General features: G+C 47.7%; 1 protein-coding gene and 1 long non-coding RNA gene across 3 annotated transcripts in view; one reads left to right on the top strand and one right to left on the bottom strand.

Annotated features, from left to right (window-relative positions):
* IYD (iodotyrosine deiodinase) overlaps nt 1-26,515 on the bottom strand; it is a 226,424-nt gene that overhangs the window by 78,885 nt on the left and 121,024 nt on the right. The window contains exons 2-3 of the mRNA XM_078647058.1: nt 8,448-8,636; nt 1,104-1,263 (exon numbers count right to left, since the gene is read on the bottom strand). Coding sequence (XP_078503184.1) covers nt 1,104-1,263; nt 8,448-8,636 — 349 coding nt within the window. The remainder of the gene's footprint in view (nt 1-1,103; nt 1,264-8,447; nt 8,637-26,515) is intronic.
* The window catches only part of LOC144761834 (uncharacterized), a 137,145-nt gene continuing 114,248 nt past the window's right edge, over nt 3,619-26,515 (top strand). For both annotated transcript variants that reach the window (XR_013595914.1, XR_013595913.1), the window contains exons 1-2: nt 3,619-3,707; nt 4,782-4,843. This is a non-coding gene — a long non-coding RNA (uncharacterized LOC144761834). The remainder of the gene's footprint in view (nt 3,708-4,781; nt 4,844-26,515) is intronic.

Raw genomic sequence — 26,515 nt, 5'->3', positions numbered from 1 at the left:
TTGGAGGGGTAAAATTTACTATTCCCACTCCAGTCTGTGCAACAGCAGGAAAGGCGTTAAATTTCAGAAGGGTGAAATTCACTATTCCCAATCCAAACAGCGCAAGTGAAATTGCTAATTATTTATTACTTAATTACCTTCCTACCCAAGATACCTACAAACCAAGCTGCCCGCAACTAAAATATAATGAAAATAAATCAGCATTCCATATTGTACATACTTGAAATTAAATTAATAATAAATTGGTAATTAATTATTAGTTAATTAACTTCTCACACTAGACCTCAAAAAACTTAGCAGCTGCCAACTAAAATATTAATTATTACTTAATTAACTTCTCACCCTAGACCCAAAGACTTAGCTGCTCCCAAATAAAATATAAGTAAAAAAATACGAATTCCATAAACTGCATAATTAATAATCAAGTAAATAAGTAGTTAACAATTATTAGGTAATTGTTATTAATTGTTATTAATTATTGCATAATTGACTTCCCAACCAAGATCCTACCTACAAATAACATATCACAAAAATAAAGAAGTATTACATAATTAACATAATAAATATTAATAACAGAATTAAATTAAATATAACACATTCATAATTACTACCCAATTAGCTTCTCACCCTATTCCCATGCAAACCCTACAACCACTACAACACTATAAATTACTATTACAAATTAAAGAGATAAATTCGAAGTCACTCAAAATAAATGCAATATTATTAAAGAATAATAACATTTATATAAACAAAAGCAAAAAATAACATTACTATATAAACTACCAAACAAGACAATTATTAAAAAACAATATTTTTCAACACAACTTACAACAATATTCAAACGATCAATATTTTTTTAAACAATACTACTTACCTCAAAAATAATAGTCTTGTCAACTATATTCTTGCATTACCATATTTATGTGTCACAATATTTTATTTGTGATATTCCTGTCTCCCGATATTTACAACTCAATATTTTGTCAGTATTCATAATTGTTTCCAAAATCCAAGGCCCATTAGGGTGTACATTGCCACTTGGAACGTAGTTGGCAGAATGTGAATATATATCTTACAGCTCACCTTGCTTTGTACATTACCTTAGTCTCTTCAGGTCATTAACCCATTTCTCTCCCATTCTCTTCATGTAATTTATCTTCTCTTCCTCTTCAATGATTTCCCGGATTTTGTGTTTTGCTTCAGGATCTTGGACTACCACAAAGGTCCAAGGCTCAGTGTGTGCCCCACTGGGTGAGGTTCCTTTAAGAAATATTAACAATGAATTGGCAACCAATGAGGAGGAAACGTTTGCTATAACATGCTCTCATTGACAGTATGATCTGATGTGCATACATAATGACTTAACATCTCCAGACTATTTACCATTTTGAGGTACTGATGTACCATATATGTTATATTTTTTTGTGGGTTCTTAGAAAATTGAAAACTTTGAAGTTCATGTAGACTCGCCCACTGTACAGTACCTTGGTTTATTCCTCAAATAGGTATAACAAAGTTAGAAGAGGTAATAGTATCTTTCTTTGTCAATATTACTAAAACAATTATGTCACATGAGGCCATTTTGCCCTAGAAGCTGCAATCAATAGCCTACAATCGATAACCCATTAGAATTTACTACATAAAATTGTTTTGTGTTCTGTAGTTTTTTCTACTACAAGAACTTGCTTATTCATGATTTTCTGCATATAAATAGTATTACTTTGCAAATAAGTATCAACGATGTGTCATATAATTATTTCATGTCTAAGGATTATCAGGATCATATGAGAAACAGATTTTTATATTTTTCACCCTTTAAAGGTACAAATCATTTCACACATATATTCACATGAATGACCTAGGAACAACGCTTCTCCTCACACGTTTTTACCTCAAGTGAGCTACTAAAAGCAGCCATGATATTCTACTAATAAGCAGAGAGGAATTTCTTCATTCAGAGAGCTGGTCCAAAAGACATATTCCTGATACAATCAGGCAGCTCATACACATCTATGGGCTGTTCAGACAGTATTCTGTCTAGCACAGCTATGTGGGACTGAAGCTATATTTCTCATTATAGCAGGCTCTAAAGCAGGTTCTTGGTTTGACAGCATATACAAATTGCATCTGTCAATGTTTTGCTAAAATTATAATCGTTACCGGTATTTTCATTCAGGCAGGTCCAACATCAAAAATGCAGAGATTTTATCAGCACAAGTGCAGCAAGGGCTAAACAAGAAAGAGTAAATATTAGATTAAAAGTACCTTATCACACTAAGTTTAGAAAGTGCGGCCAAGAGGGATGGCCCAGCCCAGCCTCCTACGGCCTCTGTCTGGCAAGGATGGGCTCACTCTTGGCTCAGGCATGGCCTACGCAGCGGGGCTGCAGTGCGCTTAAGTAGTGCTGATCGGCACAGGTGAAGCAGCAAGAGGGGCTTCTGTGACATGTCATTACAACAGACAAAGAAAACTCTGGTCACTACCAGCAGTCACTGGCCATTACCCTTGTGGCACTTGCACAGCATAGGCATTCACCTCAATACACAAAAGCATCACATTGAACAACAATTTCAAATGGGAACTGAGCACACACACAAACTGCAACACCGCAAATTGTGTCTACCTATTGATTTGCCCGTGCAACCTATACTATATAGGCATGACAATGAGACCGGTCAAACTGCGCATTTCAGAACACCGCAGTAACTTTCGGTGTCTCAAAAGTAACACCAAAATGTGCACACACTTCGTTGACATGAGACACTCCCCTGATTCCCTTAAATGGCTCGTCCTGGAAGCATCGCCCAGCATCTTGCAAAAAAATCTGTTTATGCGAGAACAGAGATGGATACACCGGTTGACGACACACACCAAGGGTCTTAATGAGGATATTCCCTGGAGGGCCTCTAACTCCGCACTTTGCCAACTACATACGAGGTCATCCCCTTGGTCCTGAATGACAACCCACAACATACAACATAGAACCACGAGACCTACTAATACAGAATGTAACACCTTCATAATGAGCATAGGCCACCTACTAATGGCACGCACACGGAGACAGACAACCCAGAGGCTAGCCACTATGCATTGGGCTTATACATTTAACTTGGCTATTGCGACCCCCCGCAGTTATCCACCACGCTTTGTATGTGTCCGCCATTGCGTACTGTTATTCCGCTACTTGAGCAGTTCAATACAAGGTATATCACCCTCATAAATGGCTTACCTAACCTCCCACTTAAGTCAATTCGACTTGACTAAATGCACAGCTATTCTCGCCTCCCCTTGTCCTGGGGCACGACACTGCTGCTGTATGCTCTCCGCTACACCAATATGACCAACTACCCGCGAGTAGTTAGAATTAATACATTGATGCTAATGGTTACAAGAACACGGCCCGTCTCCGTGAATTTGTCCCACACTAAACACACGTCAAAGGCAGGTCCATAGTTCGAGGTGCGGTTGAGCTCATTAACATACTCCACTTATTTAGGCATAGCCCTCTTAGAAATGGCCGCCATGGTAACCATGATGCGAGCCACGAACACCGCAACCTTCACCAGACCACGCCCACTTGAGTCATGTGACTGAACACATGATCCAGACTCCACCCTCAAATAGATGCACCTCGGGACACAAGACTATCTCCCGGACCCCGTGGAGGGGGGTAGATCGCAAGACACCCAGACCGAACAAGACACGTGAGTACCCGCGCTAACCCTGGCTGCATTGTTTTGTGCTCCAACCATATATCTCTAATGTAGACCATAGGGTTATCTTCCCCTGAGCAGGCATACTTCGTCTGCAGGCTAAGAGACACAGCGGTTTGCATCAAGGCACTCTCACCGCCACCACCAACCGACCACAGATAGGGACATAGGCAAGACTCTATCTTTCCACAGGAGGGGCGGGATTCTTGCTGCTCCACTTACAAAGAACGGGCTATATCTTTCCTAACCACTTTGTACGCGCAAACGGTCTGCTTTGACTGAGGCATGGAACATAGGAGCACTAACTTGTCTTCCCTAAATGGCAGACAAGGAGGGCTAATACTCTACGCACAGCGGTCTGCTTCCATATTTAGTAGCAAAGTATAGACAGCTAGAGGCAGTCGTTTTAATCGAAAAACACATGCGCATAACATTACCCCCGAAGGGGCATGTTAACAACAAAGAATCACAGCTTTTTTGGCTAATAACACGCTTGGTACTATCAGAACACTCTACTGTTCGAGTGCACTCATAAATGTAAGATTAATTAACTTATGAGATACCGGAAGGAAGCCGTGCACAACCACCCATGATCTTTGCTTTAATTTGTAATACACACTTATGGAGCACTATTAAAGCGGCACCCCGCTACCCGGGGGCCAAATACAGAATGCTTTTATAACGAGTGAAGCGTTTCAAACTATAATGAGCCCTGCGCACCCCCCCTATGCAGCTAACGTCTTTAGAGACACAGACACTGCGCTTACCACGAGTAAAGCGCACTCGATGACAATGCATGTACACATGATGCCCTAATGTGAAATACATATATGAGCAAATTAAGGACAGGCATTGGAGAGACACTCCCAACACTACACGAGGATAACTGTATACCACATTATATTTTTGTACATTTTATGTCACACTTGGATGGCTGAGTGTGGGTGTTAACAGTGCAAATGAACTTTTCTTTGCTTAATGTGTACTGTAGATATCAGCACCAGACACTTTCTATATTGTTTTGGTAAGCTCTTTTTCTCCTGAATCCCATCTTTGCGCACATAGGAGCAGAGCCGTGTGACTGGCTCCACCGGGCACTGTTGAAGCCTGGGGACCACAAAGAGTGGGTGAGTCCTCATTAAAACAAACCTTTCCAACTATTCTGTCCTACCCACAGAGTCTAGAATCACCATAGTTCACTGTGGACGATCACCTGTTTTTAATCACTTTTATTATTCCTTCGTTTTGCATTTGTCGGCCAGTGAGCGGCCACACTGAAACATTAGTAGCATGGTTTGAAGTCACCATCATTTGAAGTGAACATCAATATCTATGTTATTTCTTTGTCCTTTAAATGCCTCTTTCTCCACTACTGGTAGATCCAGGCAGGTTGAAGATAACATAGGGTAAACGTGTTACCTGTTTTAACAATGCTTATTATTTTTTGTAGATAGCACACATATTTTTTCACGGTCCCGAAGAATCGCAGGGTTAATACACCTAAAAGCGAGAAACATGTTGACCAACACACTTTAACAGGAGCACATAGACCCACAGAGTGGTACATGATAGCGCCCTGTTACACTTCTTTTAACTAGGACAGGAGACCCCCAGAATAAAGTTTGCTCATTTAAGGTACTCCCAGCCCTATTTTAATTCACCACATAGCATCTACACTTCTTGGCCCCGCACCCGCACTCATCTTACGGCAGTTGGATAGAAGATCTCCGAAAAAGAGCCCCTTCTTAGGGAGTCCATTGGGGATTGCACCGCCGCCCCAACGAGGAGCAGCCCAGATGATGAAGCATGACACCTGTAATGGGTGTGTAAGGGCATTATGATCCAACAAAAGGATCACCACGTCTAGGATCCACTCATTAGGGCACAGTGAGGACCTAAAGTTTGGCTTCTACATACAGATACTCTTATCCTTCCACCTTTTCCTTCCTCCTTTCAGAGAGGAACAACATAGAACTCTTTTGTATATTGCGTTTGTCGAGGCACATCCTATGTTGGACCTCCCCACTTCTCCCAAATTGGGAAATAGCCTCTTGTCCCTACCCTTTTTTTCTTGATCCCATGAGTTCACAGCGCAATGACTCACCCCCAACGAAAGTGCCCCCAACGATGGTAGCCAACAGGAACCGATGTAGTGAGCATCCCAGAAGCAAGTTGTGGCCAACAATAGCCGATGAAAGATTTCAGAGCAGCCACTGTCAAGTGGGGTTGCAGTGCTCTACAGTAGCTATGATCGGGCACATATGAACCAGCAAGAGGGGTTTCTGGGACATGTAGTACCCTACGGTTGCAGTGCATGGCTCGCCACCAACGGAAGTACCCCCAGCAATGGTAGCCAACAGGAAGTGATGTAGAGAGCGTCTCAAGAGCTAGATGTGGCCAACAATAGTCCGGGCAGGGTTCAAGAGCAGCCCCCATCAAGCGGGGCTGCAGCGTGCTTCAGTAGTGCTGATTGGGCACAGGTAAAGCAGAAATAGGGGCTTCAGGGACATGTGGTTACAGCGTAATGGCTTGGCCCCAACAAAAGTGCCCCCAACAATGGTAGACAACAGAAATTGATGTAGGGAGCAATCCAGGAGCAAGATGTGGGCAACAATAGACCAGGCGAGGTTCCAGAGCAGCCCTCAAAATGTTAACTTTCTTATTTTGGTGTTAAAATGAAGGAATTCCTTCAGATTTTAAGGTTCACATAAAGTACATGCCATACACTTAGGGCCTAATTATGAGTCTGGTGGTCCGAGGACAGCCAGAATCGTGGTGGAGTGGGGGTGGGGGTCTCGTGACTGCCACATTATTACCCTAGTGTTCTTGGTCGACATGGGACTGCTCACTCCGCAGGGGAACCACAGATCCCTGGTGGTTGCATGGCGGTCAAGAGGCATCTATTTGCTTGGTGGACCGCGGCGGTCCCGCCAAGCATATTACAACTTTTATCTCTTCTTTCCTCCATGAAACAGTGGCTGAGATGAAAGAAGGGGGGCCTTGCAGGACCCCCTTGTGCCTCAAGCCTTGTGGATGCACACAGGGGGGCACAACATGTGCCCCCTTGTGTGCATGCACAGAAGTTCCAGCACGGAATGAACTTTTCATTCCATGCAGTGCTGAATTTTGACGTTCCCATTGCGATGCCTATTTTATAGGCATGGCCGTGGGAACGCCAAAGGAATTGTCTGCTAATGACAAAAAAGTGATTAGTCGGTGGGCGGCACTACGCAGATTTGGCTGGTCCCGCTGCCACACCGTCAAACTCGGAATCGGGCCCTAAGTGTGCCTACACCTAGGTTGATTATATGAGCACAATGTTTTGCATGTGAGTATTTGTCCTGTCCTTGACATTATGAGTAAGATTTTAAGATGTAAGATAGCAGCCGCTGTGGGCTGACGAGCTCGTGGAGAGGCACCTGCGCGCCTGGAGAGATACTACGTTCCAAGGATATGGCAGCCTGCTCAGCAACCCCAAATAATGCCTAATCTCTGCTGATGACAGATAATAATCTAGAAACACGTGTCCAGAGATGGCCAGCACTAATCTGCACCCACCTGGTGAAACACCCTAAAGACTTTGCAAGTGTACTCGCTTGTCGGACTTCATCTAACATGATGCTTAGGGGCGACCCTGCTGGGAGGTGAAGCAGTGTGCTCCCACACCAATTTTCTACTTGAAGGCTCCCTCGAGCCGCTGTGGGCTGACGAGCTCGTGGAGATGCACCTGTGCGCCTGGAGAGATACTACGTTCCAAGGATATGGCAGTCTGCTCAGCAACCCCAAATAATGCCTAATCTCTGCTGATGACAGATAATAATCTAGAAACACGTGTCCAGAGATGACCAGCACTAATCTGCACCCACCTGGTGAAAAACTCTAAAGACTTTGCAAGTGTACTCGCTTGTCGGACTTCATCTACCATGATGCTTAGGGGTGACCCTGCTGGGAGGTGAAGCAGTGTGCTCCCACACCAATTTTCTACAAATAATGCCTCTTTGAGGGAGGCGTCAGAAGGTAAAATGCTTTTATTTCTTCAAGGTTTCCAACATTGCATTTGTGCAGCAGCTTAAAGCACAGAAAAGTTTCACTAGACTTGGTATTTTGTATTGGAAGGATACTCTTCCAGTACAGCACCTATGCTAGACTTGACAGAGACACCATTGAACCAAAGTGCAAAGGTGTATTTGTGGCACTTGACAGCCTGACTGTGCACCAGTGCTTGGGAGAGAGCAGAACAGTGCCATATCTTAGTAGATAAGGTGCATTCCTGTGACAAATCTGGGCCTCAGTCCGCCAGTGCAATCAATAATTACCAATTCTACCACTGAAATCCACTAGAGAGAAAGGAGGGAAGAGGGATTAAAGGAGAAAAATGAGGATGGAATAGGGGACCAGAAAGATATGGGGCTCTCCTGCTTTCGTTTTTGTAATTTTATTTTTTGGTCCGCTCCACATTGACATATTTCAGAAATATACATTTTGCATTTTTGTCCAGAACCACATAAGTTACCCTTAATATCTACTGCTTTATGCCACTTGCTTGCTTATAGAAATTAAGTGAGTGGATCTCCTTATAATGCATGGGTCACATGCACACGAGCAAAGAAAATTGTTAGGAAGTGACTTCCTTTACAATTTCCTACTGCTCTACCCACCATAAACCTTTTGGCATTACTCTTCATGCGCCGGACTCCTGAAGAACAACACAAGTTCATTACTATGCATTACCTGCTGCTTTGATGATATTGTCAATGACCTCTCTCGGGACCGGTTCACTGCTTATAAATCGGACAGATCTTCTTTTATTGAGCATCTCATAAAACTCCTTTGACCTTCTGACCATGTCATCCTCAGGGAACCGCTCGCTGGAGAAAGGGACGTGCAGCAGGTCTTCCTCCTCCTGCCACTCGTCTCCATCTGGAAAAAATGATTAGACTATATGAATTCTTCGATCTGTCTTCTCAGAGTAAATAATTATATACATCCCATATTGGATCCTAGGTGTGCGGGGTCCCATATTAAACATGTTAGAAACTGTAAAAGCTGGGAATCTGACAAAGCTCCTGGTGAGATACGGCAGGTAAGTACCGTATTTTTTTACCAACCATCGTACAGACCTTATAAATGTATGTGTAAAGATATCAGTGTCTAAATACATCAGCATACTGGTAAAACACTTGGAACATCAGTTCAAATGTTGCAGTATACAGTACTTTTCGATGTTATAAAAGCATGCATGACACAAATACCATGTATGTGCTGTGGAAAATAAACAATGCTGTCTCCCTTCTAATGCTACATTACCATTTTGTGATTTTTTCATGACTCAAATGTGTGCATTGCTTTTAATAGACCACACATCTTTCCTAGAGATACAACAGGCGTGGCTTTTGCTCTCTTATAGTTGACTACAGAACACTTTTAATTAACAGGGACAGTCCAATCATATTTAAATTCCAAGCGCCATTGGACACTTTTTCTGACGATGCAGAGGGAATTGTTTTAATTTATTTTAATTTTCCCTCGGCATCGCCCCTCGAAATCCCCCTTTACCCGGCCCCACTGCCCCATCACTGTTACCTGCACGGACTACGGCTGTGAAAATGGCAAGCTTCAACCATACATGCAAATCCACAGATGAGAAGAGCAGGTGAAGAGTCAATTCAGATCAGGTTAGCATGAGGAACTCTGTCAGCAGAGGAGAGGGAATGACGAAAAGTTTGAAATACTTTGAGGCATATTTACTAGGAAGTGACGGAGTGCGGTGATGGCCACCTTGGCTTAACGCCGCACTCCACCACTTCCAAAACGCAGGGCTGTACAGAATCCGGGAAACTAAAGAGGGACTGAGAGAGCATTGGTTTGTTTGATTGAATGCCACTTGATCAAGCTCTGCCTCATCAGACTCCTCTGGCTTCAAGTACAATGGGGTTGCCATTTTGTTTGTGCAAAATATAACTCCCCTTATACACTTTAAACACCTAATCCTACTAGACAAACCATTACAGATTTGCAAGATTCAGACTGAAAGACTAAATTCAAGTTGTGTTTCTGTGCTTTTTGAAGCAGCAAAGGCACTGTTTTTGAATCTTTTAATGTGCCACAAGAGGCACACTCACCAGCCAAAAGATACGTCTTTGAGAGGGAAGAATCAGGCATGTAGGGGCTGTGAGGAGTTTAGTGCTAAAGATGGCCTGGTTTCTCATTGTGTCCAATTCCAAATACAAATAAACAGCTAGTGCTTCTGCACGCTGATGGAATAGTTTGCTATTTTGCACTTATTTAGCTTTGAAGCAAATATTTTAGAAAATAATCTTTTAATATTTTCTTTTTAATATTTTGTCTGCTGTGGTTGTCATTTGCTTTTTGTATGCTTTATTCCTCTTAAAGGATTAGTGGTTGTAACAGAGACAGCGAGAAAAGTTTTTCTGATTTTAAGAGGTTATATTCCTCTCATGCCAGTTGTAAGAAGTGTTCTGTCAGGAGGCTTACTCCACCAAAGAAACAGTCACCAGCTGAGACATAGGTCTTTGAGGGGGAGGAATAGGCCATCTTACAAGTACTACAAGTAAACTTAGTAGTCTTACTGTGCATTTTTTTTTTTTTTAAACATTTTATTGTTGCATTCAGATACGTATATTCACAAGATTGTACACTGGTTGGTGTAGCCTCAACATTCAGCTGTCGCCAACCCTTAGTTCAACTTTTGTTTAAAAGAAAGAACTTACAACTCTAAGGTCTTTGAGTGGAAGCGCGTCTCTAATTAAGCATTTCACCTTCATCATCAGGATACGCAGTATAACGTTCAAGGCATCCGCGATACAATCTGCACATTCACCCATTCGGCCCTACGCGCAGTAGATCCCTGTGTCCCTTCTGACAGTGCTCCTTGCCCCCTTCCGTTTCCCCCCTACTCTGAATCGTCCTCCTCCCCTGAGCTGTCCACGTCCTCATCTTCTGGAAGTGGGTCACATAGATTCCCTCTATACGTGTTCCATGGGGACCAGATTTTATTCCATTTGCGTGGGTTCATTCTTTGTTGATAGACCGCCCTCTCCACCATCATAAGCAAGTCCATGTTCCTACACCACTGTGCCAGGGTCGGTGTTTCGTGTGCCCCCCACTTCTGTGCTATGTCTCTCTTCGCTAGCATCATGCCTATGATCACCCATTTCCTTCCATGTGGTGTCAAGTTGTTCGGGCCCCACACATTCAGCAAACATACCCTCGGGTCTGGTGTGAGTGGGATTTGTAAAGCTTGTGAGATCGTGCGTGTCACTCACCGCCAGTAGTGCACCATGCTGGGGCAAGACCATAGGGTGTGGAAAAGTGTGCCTTCCTCTCCGCAGTGTCTGAGGCACTATGGGTTGTCTGCTCTTTGGATTTTGTGTAGAGTCGTGCGAGTGTAGTATACTAGGTGTAATATTTTAAATTGAACCAGCCTATATCTCGCCGAGATGCCAGCCTCTTTAGGTGATGCCAGGGCTGCATTCCAGTTTGTCTCGTCTAACTCCCCCACCTCCTCCTCCCACTTTTCTTTCAGTTTTTGCAATGGGTCGGGTAGGTTGTTGATCAGTTTGCGGTAGGTGAGGGAGGTGGCACTGGCCTCCATGTAGTCTGTAAGTAGCCGGTCCTCTAGCGGAGCCGACTCCGGCACAGTAGTACCTGGCGCTATCGCCGTCAACAATGCGTGTCTAATCTGCAGATAGCGGTATGATTCAGTAAGGCCCATATCATATTGTTCCCTTAATGTTTCGAAGGGGACCACCCCACTGGTTGTCCACATGTCTCCCACCGTAGAAATCCCGATTGTGTCCCACTGATCAAACCCTTTACTCTGCCTCAGTGTACCCAGAGCTTTGGCGTCCCATAAGGGTGTGAGTCGTGTGATCACTCCTTCCCATTTTAGTCATGTTTGGGCTTTATGCCATATCATTACCGTGTGTTTGGTGGGTCCACTCAGTTTCGCCGTCAGGCCCTTGTTATATAGTGGGGCTAAAAGGGTGTTTGTGCCTAGCTGACGTCTGTCTGATAGATAAGCCGGGTCATCCTGCTGTCCATGTATCCATTGGTTGATCACCTTGAGGTGAGCCGCCCAATAGTATAGTTCCAGATTGGGGAGAGCTATCCCTCCATTATACCAGTCCCTGATCAGCTTCGACTGGGCGACCCTGGCCGGTTTATTGCCCCACAGTAGTCCCGACAGTTGGGCGGACACTTGCCGAAAAACTTTTGGTGGGACCACCGCTGGCGTATTCTCTAGGACATATAAGAAACGAGGCAATGCCAGCATCTTGAAAAGTGCCGCCCTGCCTAGCAACGTCAACGGGAGGGTTTTCCAATGACGCACGTCCGATTTCAACCTATCGAGTAGCGGCCTAAGGTTCAAGTCTTGGAATGTTGCGTGATCCCGTGTAATTTGGATCCCTAGGTATCTGAAGGAGGCGGTCTCCAGTATCAATGGGCAATCAGTACTCAGGGTCGGCGGCGCTCCGTGTATCATATAAAGTACTGATTTCGACCAATTAATCCTATATCCCGAGTACGTCCCATGCCTCTCACACAAAGCAAGCAACACCGGAATACCCGTTATTAGGTCCGTCAGGTAAATTAGCATGTCGTCGGCGTACAATGACACCCTATCTTCCCAGCCCTCCCCCCACTGTATGCCCCGCAGTAACTGGGTAGACCGAATGATAGTGGCTAAGGGCTCCAGCACTAAGGCAAACAATAATGGCGAGAGTGGGCATCCTTGTCTCGTGCCTCTCGCTAAAGGAATTTCCCTCGAGAGGTGGCCGTTCGCCGCCACTCTTGCAACCGGCCGTGTGTACAAGAGATTAACCCAATTCACGAATTTCGGGCCAAAACCTAGATGTACCAGCACCGCAAACAAGTAGCGCCACTCCACCAAGTCAAACGCCATTTTGGCGTCAAGCGAGAGTATCGCCGCAGGCTCCGACAACAGCGGGGCCCGTGCCAGCACCCCATGCAATCGCCTGAGATTCATCGCCGTACTCCTGTGGGGCATGAACCCCGACTGATCAGGATGAATTAGTTGTTGCAGATGGGGCAACAGTCTGTTGGCCAACAATTTCGCCAAGATTTTACTCTCCGCGTTAAGGAGGGAGATTGGGCGATATGACCCGCAGTCTTCCGGTGGTTTGCCGGGTTTTGGTATTGCTATTATGGTCGCCGCACGCTGGTCAGGCGGCAGCTGTCCCTGTTCCAGACAATCCTGAAACATGTGAAGTAGGGGCGTAGCGAGCGTCTCCGACATGATTTTGTACCATTCGATCGGTATCCCGTTGGGGCCCAACGCTTTCCCCGAGCGCAGCGCCGCGATCGCCAACTGTATCTCCTCGACAGACAGGTCAGATTCCAACTCGTCACGGTTTTCTTGTGACAAGACGTGAGTGGGTACCCCCATGAGAGACGCTTCCGCCATCTCCCGTGTGACATCGATTTCTGGGGAGTATACTGTTTGAAAGTGATCCGCCAGGAGTTCAACTATCAGTGATGGACGGGATTGCAGTACACCCGCAGGATCCCTCAATTGCAATATGGCTCTTTGTCCCCTCGTTTTTTCTCTAACCAGGCCAGGAGCCGACCTGCCTTTTCCCCTACGTCGTATACTCTGTGTGCTGTCGTTGCTATGGAGTCTACCACCCCGCGGCGGATGTGATCGGCGTGGCGCTGTTGGTGCAACCGGAGCGTATGCAGCGTGTCTCTTGTCGGGTCAAGCTCATGGGCAGCATTGGCTCTGGCAAGTTTGTCTTCTAAGTCTGATAATTCCAGTTTCTGCGTGTGTTTGTGGTGTGTGACCGTGGAGACAGCCTGTTCTCGAAGCACCGTTTTGTAGGCCTCCCATAGGATAGTGGGAGAGGCCACGACCCCTCGTTTTCCTCGAAGTAGGACCTCGTACCCCTCTTCAGTGTTTTGGCCACTAGAGGCACTTTAAGGTATCCTGGGTGAATCGGGTAAATGCGTTTATGGGTACGGTCAGGATTGGAAAGGACCAGTGTCACCGGGGAATGGTCTGATATACCCCTGGGTTTAATTTGTACGTCCGATATCGTGAGACGTCCGTGCCCTAATGTTAGGAAATAATCAATCCGTGACAAACTATCATGGACCGCCGAGTGATATGTGTATTGTCGGTCGTCCGGGTGGAATTGCCTCCAAAGGTCCACCAAGCCCTGCGCCTCTAAAAAGTCGTGTAGCCGGGAGGGACCAGGAGACTGGGCTCGCCTCGGGAATCTATCGTGTGTGTTGTGTACCACTGCATTGAGGTCCCCACCTAAGACGAGGTCCCCCTCCGGCAGTTCCAGAAGGAATTTCCCTAATTCCGGAAGAACGATCGTATGAAGCGCTGGCGGGATATACACTGAGGCTACATTTAACTTTCTCCCTTCCCACTGCCCATGTGTCGCTGCAAAACGCCCCTGTGTGTCTGTCTTCGTGGATTGGACTATGAATCTGGAGGAGTGGTGCATTAAGATACCTGTACCACGGGACCCCTTGGTAAATTCCGAGTGGACTATCATCCGGTAACCCTTTCTGTCCAGGGCCTGCGTTGCTGTGCCTGTTAGGTGCGTCTCTTGTAGCAGGACTAGGGTCGGATTCGATCGTTTTATACTCTGTAGTACCAAACCCCGTTTGACCTTGTCCCCCAGGCCCCTCACATTCCAGGTCATAAGGCTCAACGGAGGCACGTGGCTCAGTATGGAGTCCCCCCCCCCTGTGTCAGCTTGTGCAATGTGCGCCATAGTGTCTGTGTCTGTGAGCATCAATGTAACATAGCGACTGAGGTCTAATGCGTTGCCCTCTGCCTGTTATACTACGCTTGCGCGCCTTGTGATTCCACTCTTGACCATTTAAACCGTGACTTAACTCCCAAACCAACCAACCCCCAACACCCCCCCTCCCTGCCCCCCTGCTTAACGGACCTGAAACTGCCCGCCCCCCCAACTTAGCAGAGTGCCTGATCCCAACCCAAAAACACAGTACATGCTGGCTGGGGTGAAGGACTCTCCGGAGTCAGCGGCCCCCTTTCTAGAGCACGGGGGCTCTCCACCCAGTGTCCATGGCGGCACTGCAGGTCAGCGTTACTTTTGGCCGGGAAGATCATCTCTGGACATCATTGCTCTTCGTTACCTTCCGTTTCTGGAATGTCGTGCAGCGGCGATTGCGGTCCATTGCCCCCGGTGGGTGATTGAGAGCCCTGACGGGATCCGCCTGTGCGATTCGCGTTCGACCTGGCCGAGCGGCGAGGTCTGTCCACCGGCCTCCAACCCTCCAGCCATTCTGTCGCCATTTCTGGGTTGTCGAAGAACCATGTTTTGTTATCCGCCACTATTCGCAGCTTGGCCGGGAAGAGCATTGAGTAGGGAATTTCTCTCGCCCTGAGTTCTTTTTTAACTTCAAAGAAAGTTCTCCTCCTCCGTGCGACCTCCGCCGTATAGTCCGGGAAGAATGCCAGTGTGGAGTTTTGAATTCTAATAGGTGGAGAGTTCCTTGCTGCTTGGAGGATCGCATCCCTGTCCCTGAAATTGAAAAGTCTCGCTATAATTGGCCGTGGTCTTAGCGCCAGTTTTTGGGCGTCCCCCGGGGACTCGGTGCGCCCTTTCCACTGTAAAGAAAGACGAGAGGCCCTTGGGCTGGAGGCGTTGCTTGATCAGTTCTTCCACATATAAGTCCATTGCTCTCGTGTCCTCCGATTCTGGAACCCCTATTATTCGGACGTTGTTGCGCCTCGAACGCCCTTCCTGGTCATCCAGTTTGTCGCGCAGTTCTTTATTTTCCTTTGCAATCCTTTCCATATTCAATTGCAGCTCAGAAACATCTTCCACCAACGACTTAGTCACCAGTTCTATCGTGTTCACTTTTTCCGTCATTTTATGGAAGTCCGCACGGATTAGCGTGATTTCCGCGGAGATCGACCCCACTGTTGCTTGCACCTGGGTGAGGGCCCGCATCACATCGTCCAAGGTTGCTTTCTTGCCGCTCGTCGCATCCGTGGTCTTGCCCGTCTGCGCCTTCGCGTCTGGTGGGGAGGAAGTGTTCTGGCCATATGCGTATTTTTCTAGACGGGATTGTGCAGCTCCGCCTTTCGGTCCCTTGCCGGCCATCTCGGTGGCCCCGTCCGGTATGCCTCACAGGGGTGTCTTGCCCTGTAGTACTGCACCAAAGGCGTGAAGTTCGTCGGGGAATAGCTCCTGTAGACACCGACCGGCACGCGCCGCAGGCCGGCTGATCCCAGTGTCTGCTGGGTGACTGAGTTCGTTGCCTGCTTAGCGTCCAGCCACTGGTGGGTATAATCCGTACCTTCCGCCTCTCCCAGCCGGTCGCCAATCCTCCGTCTAATGATTGTCGCCTATGGTTCCGCTTTGTCCTGGCTGCCCTGTTTATTCTGCTGCGCGGCGACCGCCGCGACAAGGGTCAGTGTGGGGCAGTCCCTCGAAGTCGTGTCCGCCGCGGCGTCACCAGCTCAATGGTGGCGGGCGTCGCCCGTGGGTGTGGCAGTGTTTATGCTGGCGGTATACTGGTCTCGGACGGGAGTCACCAAGGAGTCCGCTACAAGAGGCGTATGCTTAGTGTGCCTCTAATGTCGTAGGCCGGAACCCCGTCACTGCGAGGCAGTTCCAAGGCGGGAGGCGCCACAGTCCTGTGCGGGAGTACGTGGCCCGTCTCCACACCCCTGCAGCTGATGGGGTGCGGGGTCCGTGAAGCTGGGTCTGGGCTCGGGAGGCTGCGGGCAGTGATTCTGGACAGGTGTTGGTTTCCCCCTTCTTGCAGCCCAGCCCCCGGCCGCTGTGTGGCCTGTGACGTGCGCCCCTGCCCACCGGGTATTCAGCGGTCAATGCGACGACTCTCTTCGCCTTCCGCCGGTGTAGGCGGGCCCCTCGTTGGTCTCCACTGGGCACCCCCGACTCTCACCTCGGATGCGGGCGCACTCCTCTCCCAAAATGGCGGTTTCAGCCTCCGAGGTTTGCAGCTATTAGGGTTTTGAGAAATTTCAGATATTGGCGCTCTACCTGTAGTATACGTTACACCTGTAGGAAGACAAATTCTAAAAGTGGTGCGTCTAGAGCGAACGGAATCACCCTAAAACCGTCCCAAGACAATCTAAGATTACCGTAGACAGTACACAGCAAAGCTCTCGCAACCACAAACAGTGTAAATAAAAAGACAATGTCACAGTAAGGTAACAGAAAGCAGCAGATCTCAGAGTTCGTGTTCTTTTTCAAACGAAAGGTTTAATTTGATCCAAAATCAGCCGACACGTGTTTCATCGCGTTGAAGTGGAGTCAACACGACTCTTCAGGGCTGGATATCCCAGGTTTGTATGGGTAGATATGTAGAAACGTACGAGGCGGTTGGAGTATAAAACCTAAGAATACATTGACGGATATGTCAATATATAAGGAGTACAAAGAACCCTGGTAACGGGTTAGGCAGAAAAACGTTAACAACGATGTAGCGCTGTGTTGAGCAATGTTGCTCGTTATTTCCAAAAGAGACTAAACACGTGTAAGTGTTTAGCAGTACCGGGAGGGGATTCGACTGGTCAAGTGCTTAGAAGTCGAGTTCCGAGTAAGATTCTCTGCAGCCGATATCCCTCCTCAGTTGGTTCCCGGTCGCCGTGTTCCCTGGACGGACCAGCCTCCGAGGTTGCTGGATCCTCCACCCTCGGACAGTGATCGGGTGTGTCCGCAAGGAGTCCGCAGGGAAGTCCAGGCCACCGATCCTCGGCCCCCTCCTTTCAACGTCGATTCTGGAGCGCCCAATCCTCCGTCGCTTCGAGCTCGCCTGTGGACGGGCACTTCCGGCGCTGTCTCGCCCAGGCAGTTGCACTTCCGGTCTGTTCTCCTCTGCCGGCAACTCCTCGGCTTCAATACCTCCCGGCGGCCCAAGCTGGCCGCGCTCCGAACTGTGCTGCCCGACGTCGGATGTCTGTTCCGATTGTCCCCTTCTGTGCCGCCCGGTCCTGGGCGTCGGTGCCGTCCCGCTACAGATGTTTGTGTGACGGATTAATATACGGATTTCACCGGAGGCCGCTTCAACTGCGGAGCTCGCCTAGATTGCTGCCACCATCTTCGGCTGCCAGCCACGCCCCCCCCCCCTTACTGTGCATTTTAATAGAAAACCTGTGGGCCCAGCAGAATATGAAAGGGCTTGATCACAATACACATTACACATGCAAGTGGACACAACTAATGAAAGTTCACGGATAAAATATATAAAAGTCTTTCATTGTGATTACCTTATTATTTTTGGAGTACCATAATTGTTTTAAAGAATTTATAATTAAATAACTCTTTTTTTATTTTTTACTAAATAAGACTGACTCCAGTATAGTATACATGATGTAGTGATGTAACGGTCTAGTTTACTCACGTACACGCATCCACGCATCCGCAGGCCAGGCATGGCCTGCGGGGTCCAATAAAAGAAGGAATGCGCTCGTGCACGTCACTTCCGACCGTGACACTGTGTGTGCCTGAGTGTTGTTGCGGCACCGCGCCCTGCCCCTGCACAAGCGTCCAACACTCTGAGGGGGCCCACACACACCCCCACAACATTGGCGACGAGCGGAGGGGGCCCAACCCTCGCCCGTCTACCGACAGCCTGCTCGGAGCGGTGTGCTCCTCTCCGCGGTGCCTACCGCGTGCATCCCGGTCGAGCCGCCTGCCTTCGCTGGGCCGGCCCTTCCTTGTCCTGCCTCCCTGCCTGGGTCTTCGGTGGCGCTGGGTGCCCACCCCACGTTTTTCCCTCATCTCCCAAAAAAAAATCAAGGGGAAAGAAGAGGAAAGCAGGAGCGGCACCCTGCCAATGCTCACGCATTGCGCATGAGCCGCGGAAAAACGCCCTGTGATCCCTCACGCATTGCGCGTGTGCTGGGTGTGGGCAAAAGGAGGCCCTGCCACGCCCTGGAGGGATACTGCTGACGGCCCGGTGCCCACAGGAAGTCCCCAGTCGACATCACGATGCCATCAAGCCACGAGAGGCCTACCACGCCCACGACGAGACCGAGGTGAGCTGCCCAGCAACCACGTGGCATCACGGAGCGGCGCAAGTAAGACAGCGACGTCGTCTGCAGCAGTACATCTGCCTACAAGGACAGTTTCGCCATGGGGGACGGAGACGCACCTGCTCCCACCATCAACATCCCATTTCAGCATGCTGCTGCGGGGGTGCTACCACCGTTCAGCGAAGCAGCGGACCCGTCAACGGCCTCACCGCGATGGAAGATCTGGCTCGAGAGGTTGGAAAATTACTTTGTGGTCACGAGAGAAACAGACAATGCGGTAAAAAGATCACTGTTACTTCACTATGCGGGGGATGAGATCTTCAGACTCTTCAAACACCTACCCAATACGGGCGCTGCGGATAGCTATGATGCAGCTGTTGCAGCCCTCAACGGCTATTTCGATCCCCAATTGAATGTAGACTTCGAAGTATTTAAATTGGGCCAGGCCCGTCAGCGGGAAGGAGAGTCGATGGACCAGTTCCATACCTGTGTTAGGGAACTAGCCAGCTCCACGGATGAGGACCAACCGAGAGCCATAAGACGACAGATTATTCAAGGGTGCCAAGACAAGACACTGAGAGGATTAATTCTGCGGAAACCCGGAATCTCCCTGGAAGACATCTTAATCCTGGCCAGGTCCCACGAACTTTCAAGCGTCAGAGCCACGGCCATGGAACAGGCCCTGCACAAGACCGCCGTCAAGCCCGAACCTATCAAGGTGGAACGGGCAGATGCCGTGCGGCCGCGACCACGTGGACCGCCACCGAGAGGATATCGACGAGATCCACCCTAAGCCCGGTGTGGATATTGCGGCCATGAACCTCACGCGGCCAAAGACTGCCCAGCCCAGGGGCAAACATGTGCGAATTGCGGGATCCCAAACCATTTCGCATCGGTCTGCCGCAGAAAGAACCAATCCAAGAACTTCAAAGGACCACAGACGCCTACCAAGGCCGTTCGTCAACTATCACTAACTGAATCACCCCCGGTGAAGACAGAGAGGCACCTGCCCACAGTATATGATGACTCGGAGTCAGAAGACGAAGAGGCATACATCGTCTCGTTCGCAAGGGAGCTCAAGCAACGACGACGACCACAGCCAACATGCATTGTTCAGATGGGGAACAACGAGGTCAAGGCCATCATCGACACTGGCGCCACGGTCAATGTGATGGGCCTGCAACAGTTTAACAAATTACGCCCACGGCCTGAAGTACTACCATCCAAGACAAGAATCTTCGCCTACGGAGCAGACACGCCACTGCCCCTCAAGGGCAAAATCATAATACCCATCCAAGCCGACGAGTCAGAGGTAATGGCGACTGTCCACATCATCAACCGCGAGGCTGACACCCTGATAAGTAGCCACACGGCAGAGGACCTGAAACTAATAGCATTCGCTAACCGCATCAGAGCACACCAAGTGGATGAGCTATTAGGACGATTCCCGGAACTCTTCAGAGGGCTGGGATGCATCAAATGTGAGCCTGTTAAACTCCACATTGACAAATCTGTCACTCCCACTGCACTACGCCACCGGCGGATACCGTTTCACCTTCGCCCATTGGTGGAAAAAGAACTCGAGAAACTTGAGGGCCTGGGCGTCATCGAAAAGGTCACGGGACCCACTCCATGGGTCTCGCCCATGGTTATTGTAGAGAAACCAAAGCAACCGGGTGAAATCCGTTTGTGCATCGACATGCGGTTACCAAACACCGCCATCCGAAGGGAAAGACATCTGAATCCTACTATGGACGACATAGTGGCCGACGTCAATGGGTCGAAGTGGTTTTCCAAAATTGACCTCAACGCGGGATACCACCAATTGCCACTATCGAAGGAAAGTCGCTTCATCACCACCTTTAGTACTCATCTAGGTCTCCGGCGCTACAAGCGGCTAAATTTTGGCATCTCGTCAGCGGCAGAGGTGTTCCAAAACACAATCAGAGAACTCCTGTCTGGACTACCCGGGGTGATCAATGTCAGCGACGACATTTTGATACACTCTGCCACCGCGTCTGAACATCACAAGCACCTTCGGGATGTCCTAAAGAGACTGAGTACCCATGGAGCGACACTCCACAGAGAAAAATGTCAATTCTTTCAACCTTCAATCGAATTCTTTGGCTATGTGTTCAACCAAGAGGTAATCCAGATTGACCCGAGGAAGTCCAAAGCCATAAAGGACGCTCCCGCGCCGAAATCCTCGACGGAGGTGAGGAGTTTTCTGGGGATGGCCACGTACTGTGGCCGATTAATTCCGGGCCTGGCTACTCGAAGCGAGCCTCTGCGAGCACTGACCAAGGCGGACGCCGCGTGGCAGTGGGGCCAAAAGGAAGATGAAGCTTTTCAAGGTATCAAGGATGCCCTCTTGGAGAAAGCCACCCTTTCGTACTTTGACCCCGCCAAACGCACGGAGGTGATCGTCGATGCCAGTCCGGTGGGCCTTGGCGCGGTCCTGACCCAAGAACATGAACCCGGGCAATGGACAGCATTAGCCTTTGTCAGTAAAGCTCTGACCCCAACCGAGACCAGGTACGCACAAATCGAGAGAGAGGCTGTCGCCATCAAGTGGGCCTGTAGTCACTTTCACTTATACCTACAAGGACACTCCTTCGTCATGGTCACTGACCACCAGCCTTTAGTGCCCATCTTCAAAGGATCTGCACCCCACCCACCACCTCGCATCGAGCGCTGGGTGATTCAACTTCAGTCGTATGAAATGGAGGTGGTGTATCGTCCAGGGGCCAAGAATCCTGCAGACTATCTATCGCGTCACCCCACACAACCAGAGCCGACACCGGTGGATGATGACTGTGAGGAATACGCACGGTGGGTGGCACTCACCTCATGCCCACAATGCATGTCAATAGAAGACATTAAGGAAGCAACCACCGCCGATAACATTTACATGAGATCACTGCAGGCAGTTCAAGATGGCTCGTGGACTGACTATCTACGCCCACCTAACTCCTGGACTGCAGAAGACAAAGAGGCACTCACGAAGATTTGGCATGTCAGGCACGAGCTGAGTGCAACAGAAGATGGAGTGTTACTCAGAGGATCACGGCTAGTGATCCCACAAAGGCTAAGGCACCGAGCAACCCAACTCGCCCATGGAGGACACCAGGGCGCGACGAAGATGAAAGCACGTATGCGGGAAAAGGTGTGGTTCCCGGAGCTTGAGACCACAGTGGACGAGTATGTAAAGAACTGCCTGTCGTGTCAGTTAACCAGTGACCCAGAGAGACCTGCACCAGTAATTACGGAAGAAGCTTGCACGTCACCATGGACCAAGGTCAGCATAGATTTTGGTAGTTTCCCGGGTGAAGGCCACACGTTGGTGGCCATTGACGCTTACTCAAAGTACCCGTTAGTGAAAAGGGTTGTCTCCACTGCATTCACACACGTCGGCCCGGCGCTAGAAAGAATGTTCTCTATGTTTGGATACCCCACCGAAATACGGAGCGACAATGGACCGCCATTCCAGGGAACTGAGTTTGCTACGTTTCTAAAATCCAGAGGCATCCTGCATCGTCGTATCACACCTCAATGGCCCCAGGCCAATGGGGACGTCGAGAGGTTTATGCGGACACTCAATAAGACATTCCGGATAGCGGTAGTGGAGCAAGCTGATCCCGAACAGAGGATGCAAGAATTCCTACGGGAGTATCGGGGAACCCCTCACTGCACCACGCAAAAGAGCCCATGGACCCTCATGTTTCAAGGCCAACGACGAGACCTTCTTCCCAGCCTCCCGGGGCGGATGCCGGACTTGGCCCACACGGAAGACACTCAGGAACGGAGGTGACTAGGGAACCAGCGAGCAAGTCGGCGCCGGAGGGCGGCCCCAAGGATCCTAAGGCCAGGAACCCGAGTGGTTATACGAAATAGGCGTCCAGGAGGCAAGTTCCAAACGCGGTACGAGCCGGGCACTTGGACCATAACATCCACCAAAGGCACCATGATCACGGCAAGGAAAGGCGAAGAGGAAACCTCGAGGAACATTTCCTGGTTCAAAGCGATCCCGACAGCGTCTAGACAATGCTCAGAAGGCATGGGAGAAGACGGTGGATCGCATGTGACCGCCGTGCCGGAGGAAGAGAGCAGTCCACCATCAGGGAGTCAGACGGAGAGGTGTGAGTCAGAACCGATATTCACGACTCCGTCGGATGCGGTCATGGACAACCACCAAAACATGGAGAATGGTCGGGGCCACGCGCAGAGGTACAACCTGCGGCCCAATCCACCACCGAGCCAAAAGTTAAAAGACTATGCCTGTCTGTTAAGGCCCTGAAGTTCACATCAAGGGACATGCGAGCACAGGAACATATTGTGGGGAACTCCCGCCTAGTTGAAGAACAATGATTGAACTGTGTGGAAGAAAAGGAAAAAGTTTTATGGAGTTGGATAGGGATGTAGTGATGTAACGGTCTAGTTTACTCACGTACACGCATCCACGCATCCGCAGGCCAGGCGTGGCCTGCGGGGTCCAATAAAAGAAGGACGCGCGCTCGTGCACGTCACTTCCGACCGTGACACTGTGTGTGCCTGAGTGTTGTTGCGGCACCGCGCCCTGCCCCTGCGCAAGCGTCCAACACTCTGAGGGGGCCCACACACACCCCCACAACATCTAGCTGATGTAATGCATCTTAAAATAAGGGGCAGCCATACCACAAAGTGAGCATTAGAAGTGCTAATTTAAGAGAGACTCCTGTCTTAAATAGTTGAGGAGCCGAATCAGACCTATTTTACCCTGTGGATAGTGGTAAACGTTTACTTATCAAAGGAATTATAAATACATGTGCTGCATTTGAATGGAACTGCAACAGCATTTGTTGACATCTCTAAAGTAAACAACATAACATAAAACAATAATATGCACAAAACAATAGAATAACACAATTAAAACATAATATGAAACAACAGAGCAATACAGGCATAATGCGAACACAAAACAACAGCCACATTCCAATATATATCTACATTGCATAGCAATAATACGGCACAAGCACAGTAGCACAAAACAACACTTTTACAACAAAATGCTGCACAACCAATATGCGCAAACATTCTTGTCACAAATGACCATTTCCCAGAAGACTGCTTTTTTTAATACAGTGGTAAACTGAGTTTGCACCAAACTGTTACATCTGTAGAGAGAGAGCATTGCTGAGAGCACTACTGAGACCTTACCAGAGACTAAGTGCATTTATAGAAAGAAGGATCCCTCCCCATACAGCCTGACAGCTTGTTCTTTAAAGGTGAGCGCAGCTAATGGCTGGCTGACCTTACCGCCTGTCTTTTTCTAGCATCTCTGCACCCCTGATCACCCACAGGAGTGTTCCAGTAGCTGCCTAGAGAGTCAGACATAAAGGATGGCAGCTCTACTGCAAGATTCGGTGCTGGTTGCAAACCCGGTTTCTTTTTTGTTTGTGAAAATAATGCCATGAATTTCATGAAAGAAGCATGGTTAAACCTTATTTACTGCTTTTTCCAAGATGGTAGTCTGTCTATAGGATGCTATCTGAGTTTCCCAAACCAAGATGAAGTAGGGTCTTCTGTTAGGTCAGTGCCTGTTGAATCAAGTTTAAAGAGTCATTTCTAAGTGATGAATGCGTCAAAATGCATACAACACAACTTTTTTTAAACCTGAATTTTGGTTCTACAAGTTAGAACTTCTTCTAAATTCTACTTCTGGAATGAATGCCTGCCTCTTTTCTCTCCTCTAGTGTTAGGAGAATTTGGTGCATTGTGTACCTTAAGTATTAATCTTAACTTTCAATCAAGATCTACATTATCGCCAACAAGGTATTTTGCCCTTTGGGGTGTGTTTCTTCTAACGGGGATACTCTTAAGAAGACACTGAACATCTTTTGGCTATAGTATCGTGGTGGGTGACACCTTGGCTACAGAGATGATTCACCCTTTCTGTCAATCAAGAAGGGGACTCAACAGAGCTTCTCAGCATCTGGTCCTTGACACAAGCTCTGACTTCCTTACCACAAAGCTCATGAAACAGCACTGTTCAAAAATGGTTTGCCACATGTAAGAATGACCTGGGATTAGGTCCCAAGTATGTCGGGGGAGGTAAAAATAAAAAGGCAAAACATACATTGGTATATTAGACGTTAGTATTTGTTCTCTTTCTTCACTTGTATGCCTTCTGATGTCAACAGTATACCATTGACCTTGTTTCTCCTTGCCTATGTGGCAGTGTTAATATTTGTTGAGAATGTCTCCTTGTGTGAATGACGACTTTGCCCGATATTGACAGTGTCGTTTTGAAAAGTGAGTAATTTTTTTACCTAGATTTCATTGATTTGTGTTATGTTTGCAATAGTTTACAACTGGTTTTAATGTTTTCATGATTGACATAACAAGATGGTTCCCTTTTCCCTTTTGTGTGCAGTGGTGTGCAGTGTACATTACATCCACTAATTTCCAGGGCAGACGTCAGTTCTTTGTATAACCAAGCAGCAAATAGAAAGAGATAAATATTATTTGTAAATTTAAAGAGCTATCTCAGTTTCTTGTTTCCTGCACATGACTCCCCTTAACCAGGAAGGGCTGTGACCAGGAAGAGCAGAAAAGCATGTAATGAGGGTTACTGATAGGTAATCAGAGAATTTTCTTTCATCATCTCAGCATGTCATTCATTTGATAATCAGGTTCACGCAAGATAAAACCCCAAGTAGGAGCATTACCTATGCATCAGAATGTGAAATAAATCCATACACCAAATGATAGGAAAAGCATTCCATATACAAGAAGAGAGAGCTGTAGCTGGAAGTAAACATATTTCAATATATACAGTTCAGTGGCACCAAAAGGGTCAATGGATGTACACTGAGTGGAGTTTGTGACGCATTGTCTATCTATCTATCTATCTATCTATCTATCTATCTATCTATCTATCTATCTATCTATCTATCTATCTATCTATCTATCTATCTATCTATCTATCTATCTATCTATCTATCTATCTATCTATCCATCTGCATATATATATACATATATATATAAATATATATATACATATATATATTTTTATATATATATATATATTATATATATATATATATATATATATATATAGAGAGAGAGAGAGAGAGAGAGAGAGAGAGAGAGAGAGAGAGAGAGAGAGAGAGAGAGAGAGAGAGAGAGAGACAGAGACAGAGACAGAGACAGAGACAGAGACAGAGAGAAAGAGATTACCTACTGGAAGTCGCCAGTAGGTAGTTATAGTTTACAACGTTATTTCCATAGGAAGAGCTTTTTTTGTTTTGCCAATAAATTTGGTACTGTTTGACAAATCCTCACGAAATGTCCAAATTTAGTATGATGTTCACTAAAGATGCTGTCTTGAAAGCTTTGGGGTGATCCATCCAGTGGGGAACAAGAAAAAGGGGGAGGGGACGTTTTCCCCATGCAAAAACCTATAGGGATTTTAGACACAATTACAGCACGAATTGCTGAATGGAATTACACCAAATTTGGCAGAAAGGTAGCTGTTGGTTACGAAAGCAACCTTTATGTTTTAGAAAGCAACCTTTATGTGAATTGTGTAAATGAGTTCAGTAGTGTTTGAAATATCAAACAAGATCCAAATTTAGATATATAGGGGCACGGATCCTCTGAGGAGCCAACAGTCCCCGCGCTGAAATGTGACTGCCTGCCAACATTTCAACCTGGAAGTGTTGGCAGCCATATTGAGACTTGTTTTCAGCTGAGTCCCACAAAAAACATTTAAAGAAAAAAGAAA

Source organism: Lissotriton helveticus, chromosome 6, assembly GCF_964261635.1.
Source record: "Lissotriton helveticus chromosome 6, aLisHel1.1, whole genome shotgun sequence".
In the NCBI taxonomy this organism is placed as follows: domain Eukaryota; kingdom Metazoa; phylum Chordata; class Amphibia; order Caudata; family Salamandridae; genus Lissotriton; species Lissotriton helveticus.
The sequence above is the reverse complement of the archived record's forward strand: the minus strand, read 5'-3'. Positions and strand labels throughout refer to the sequence as shown.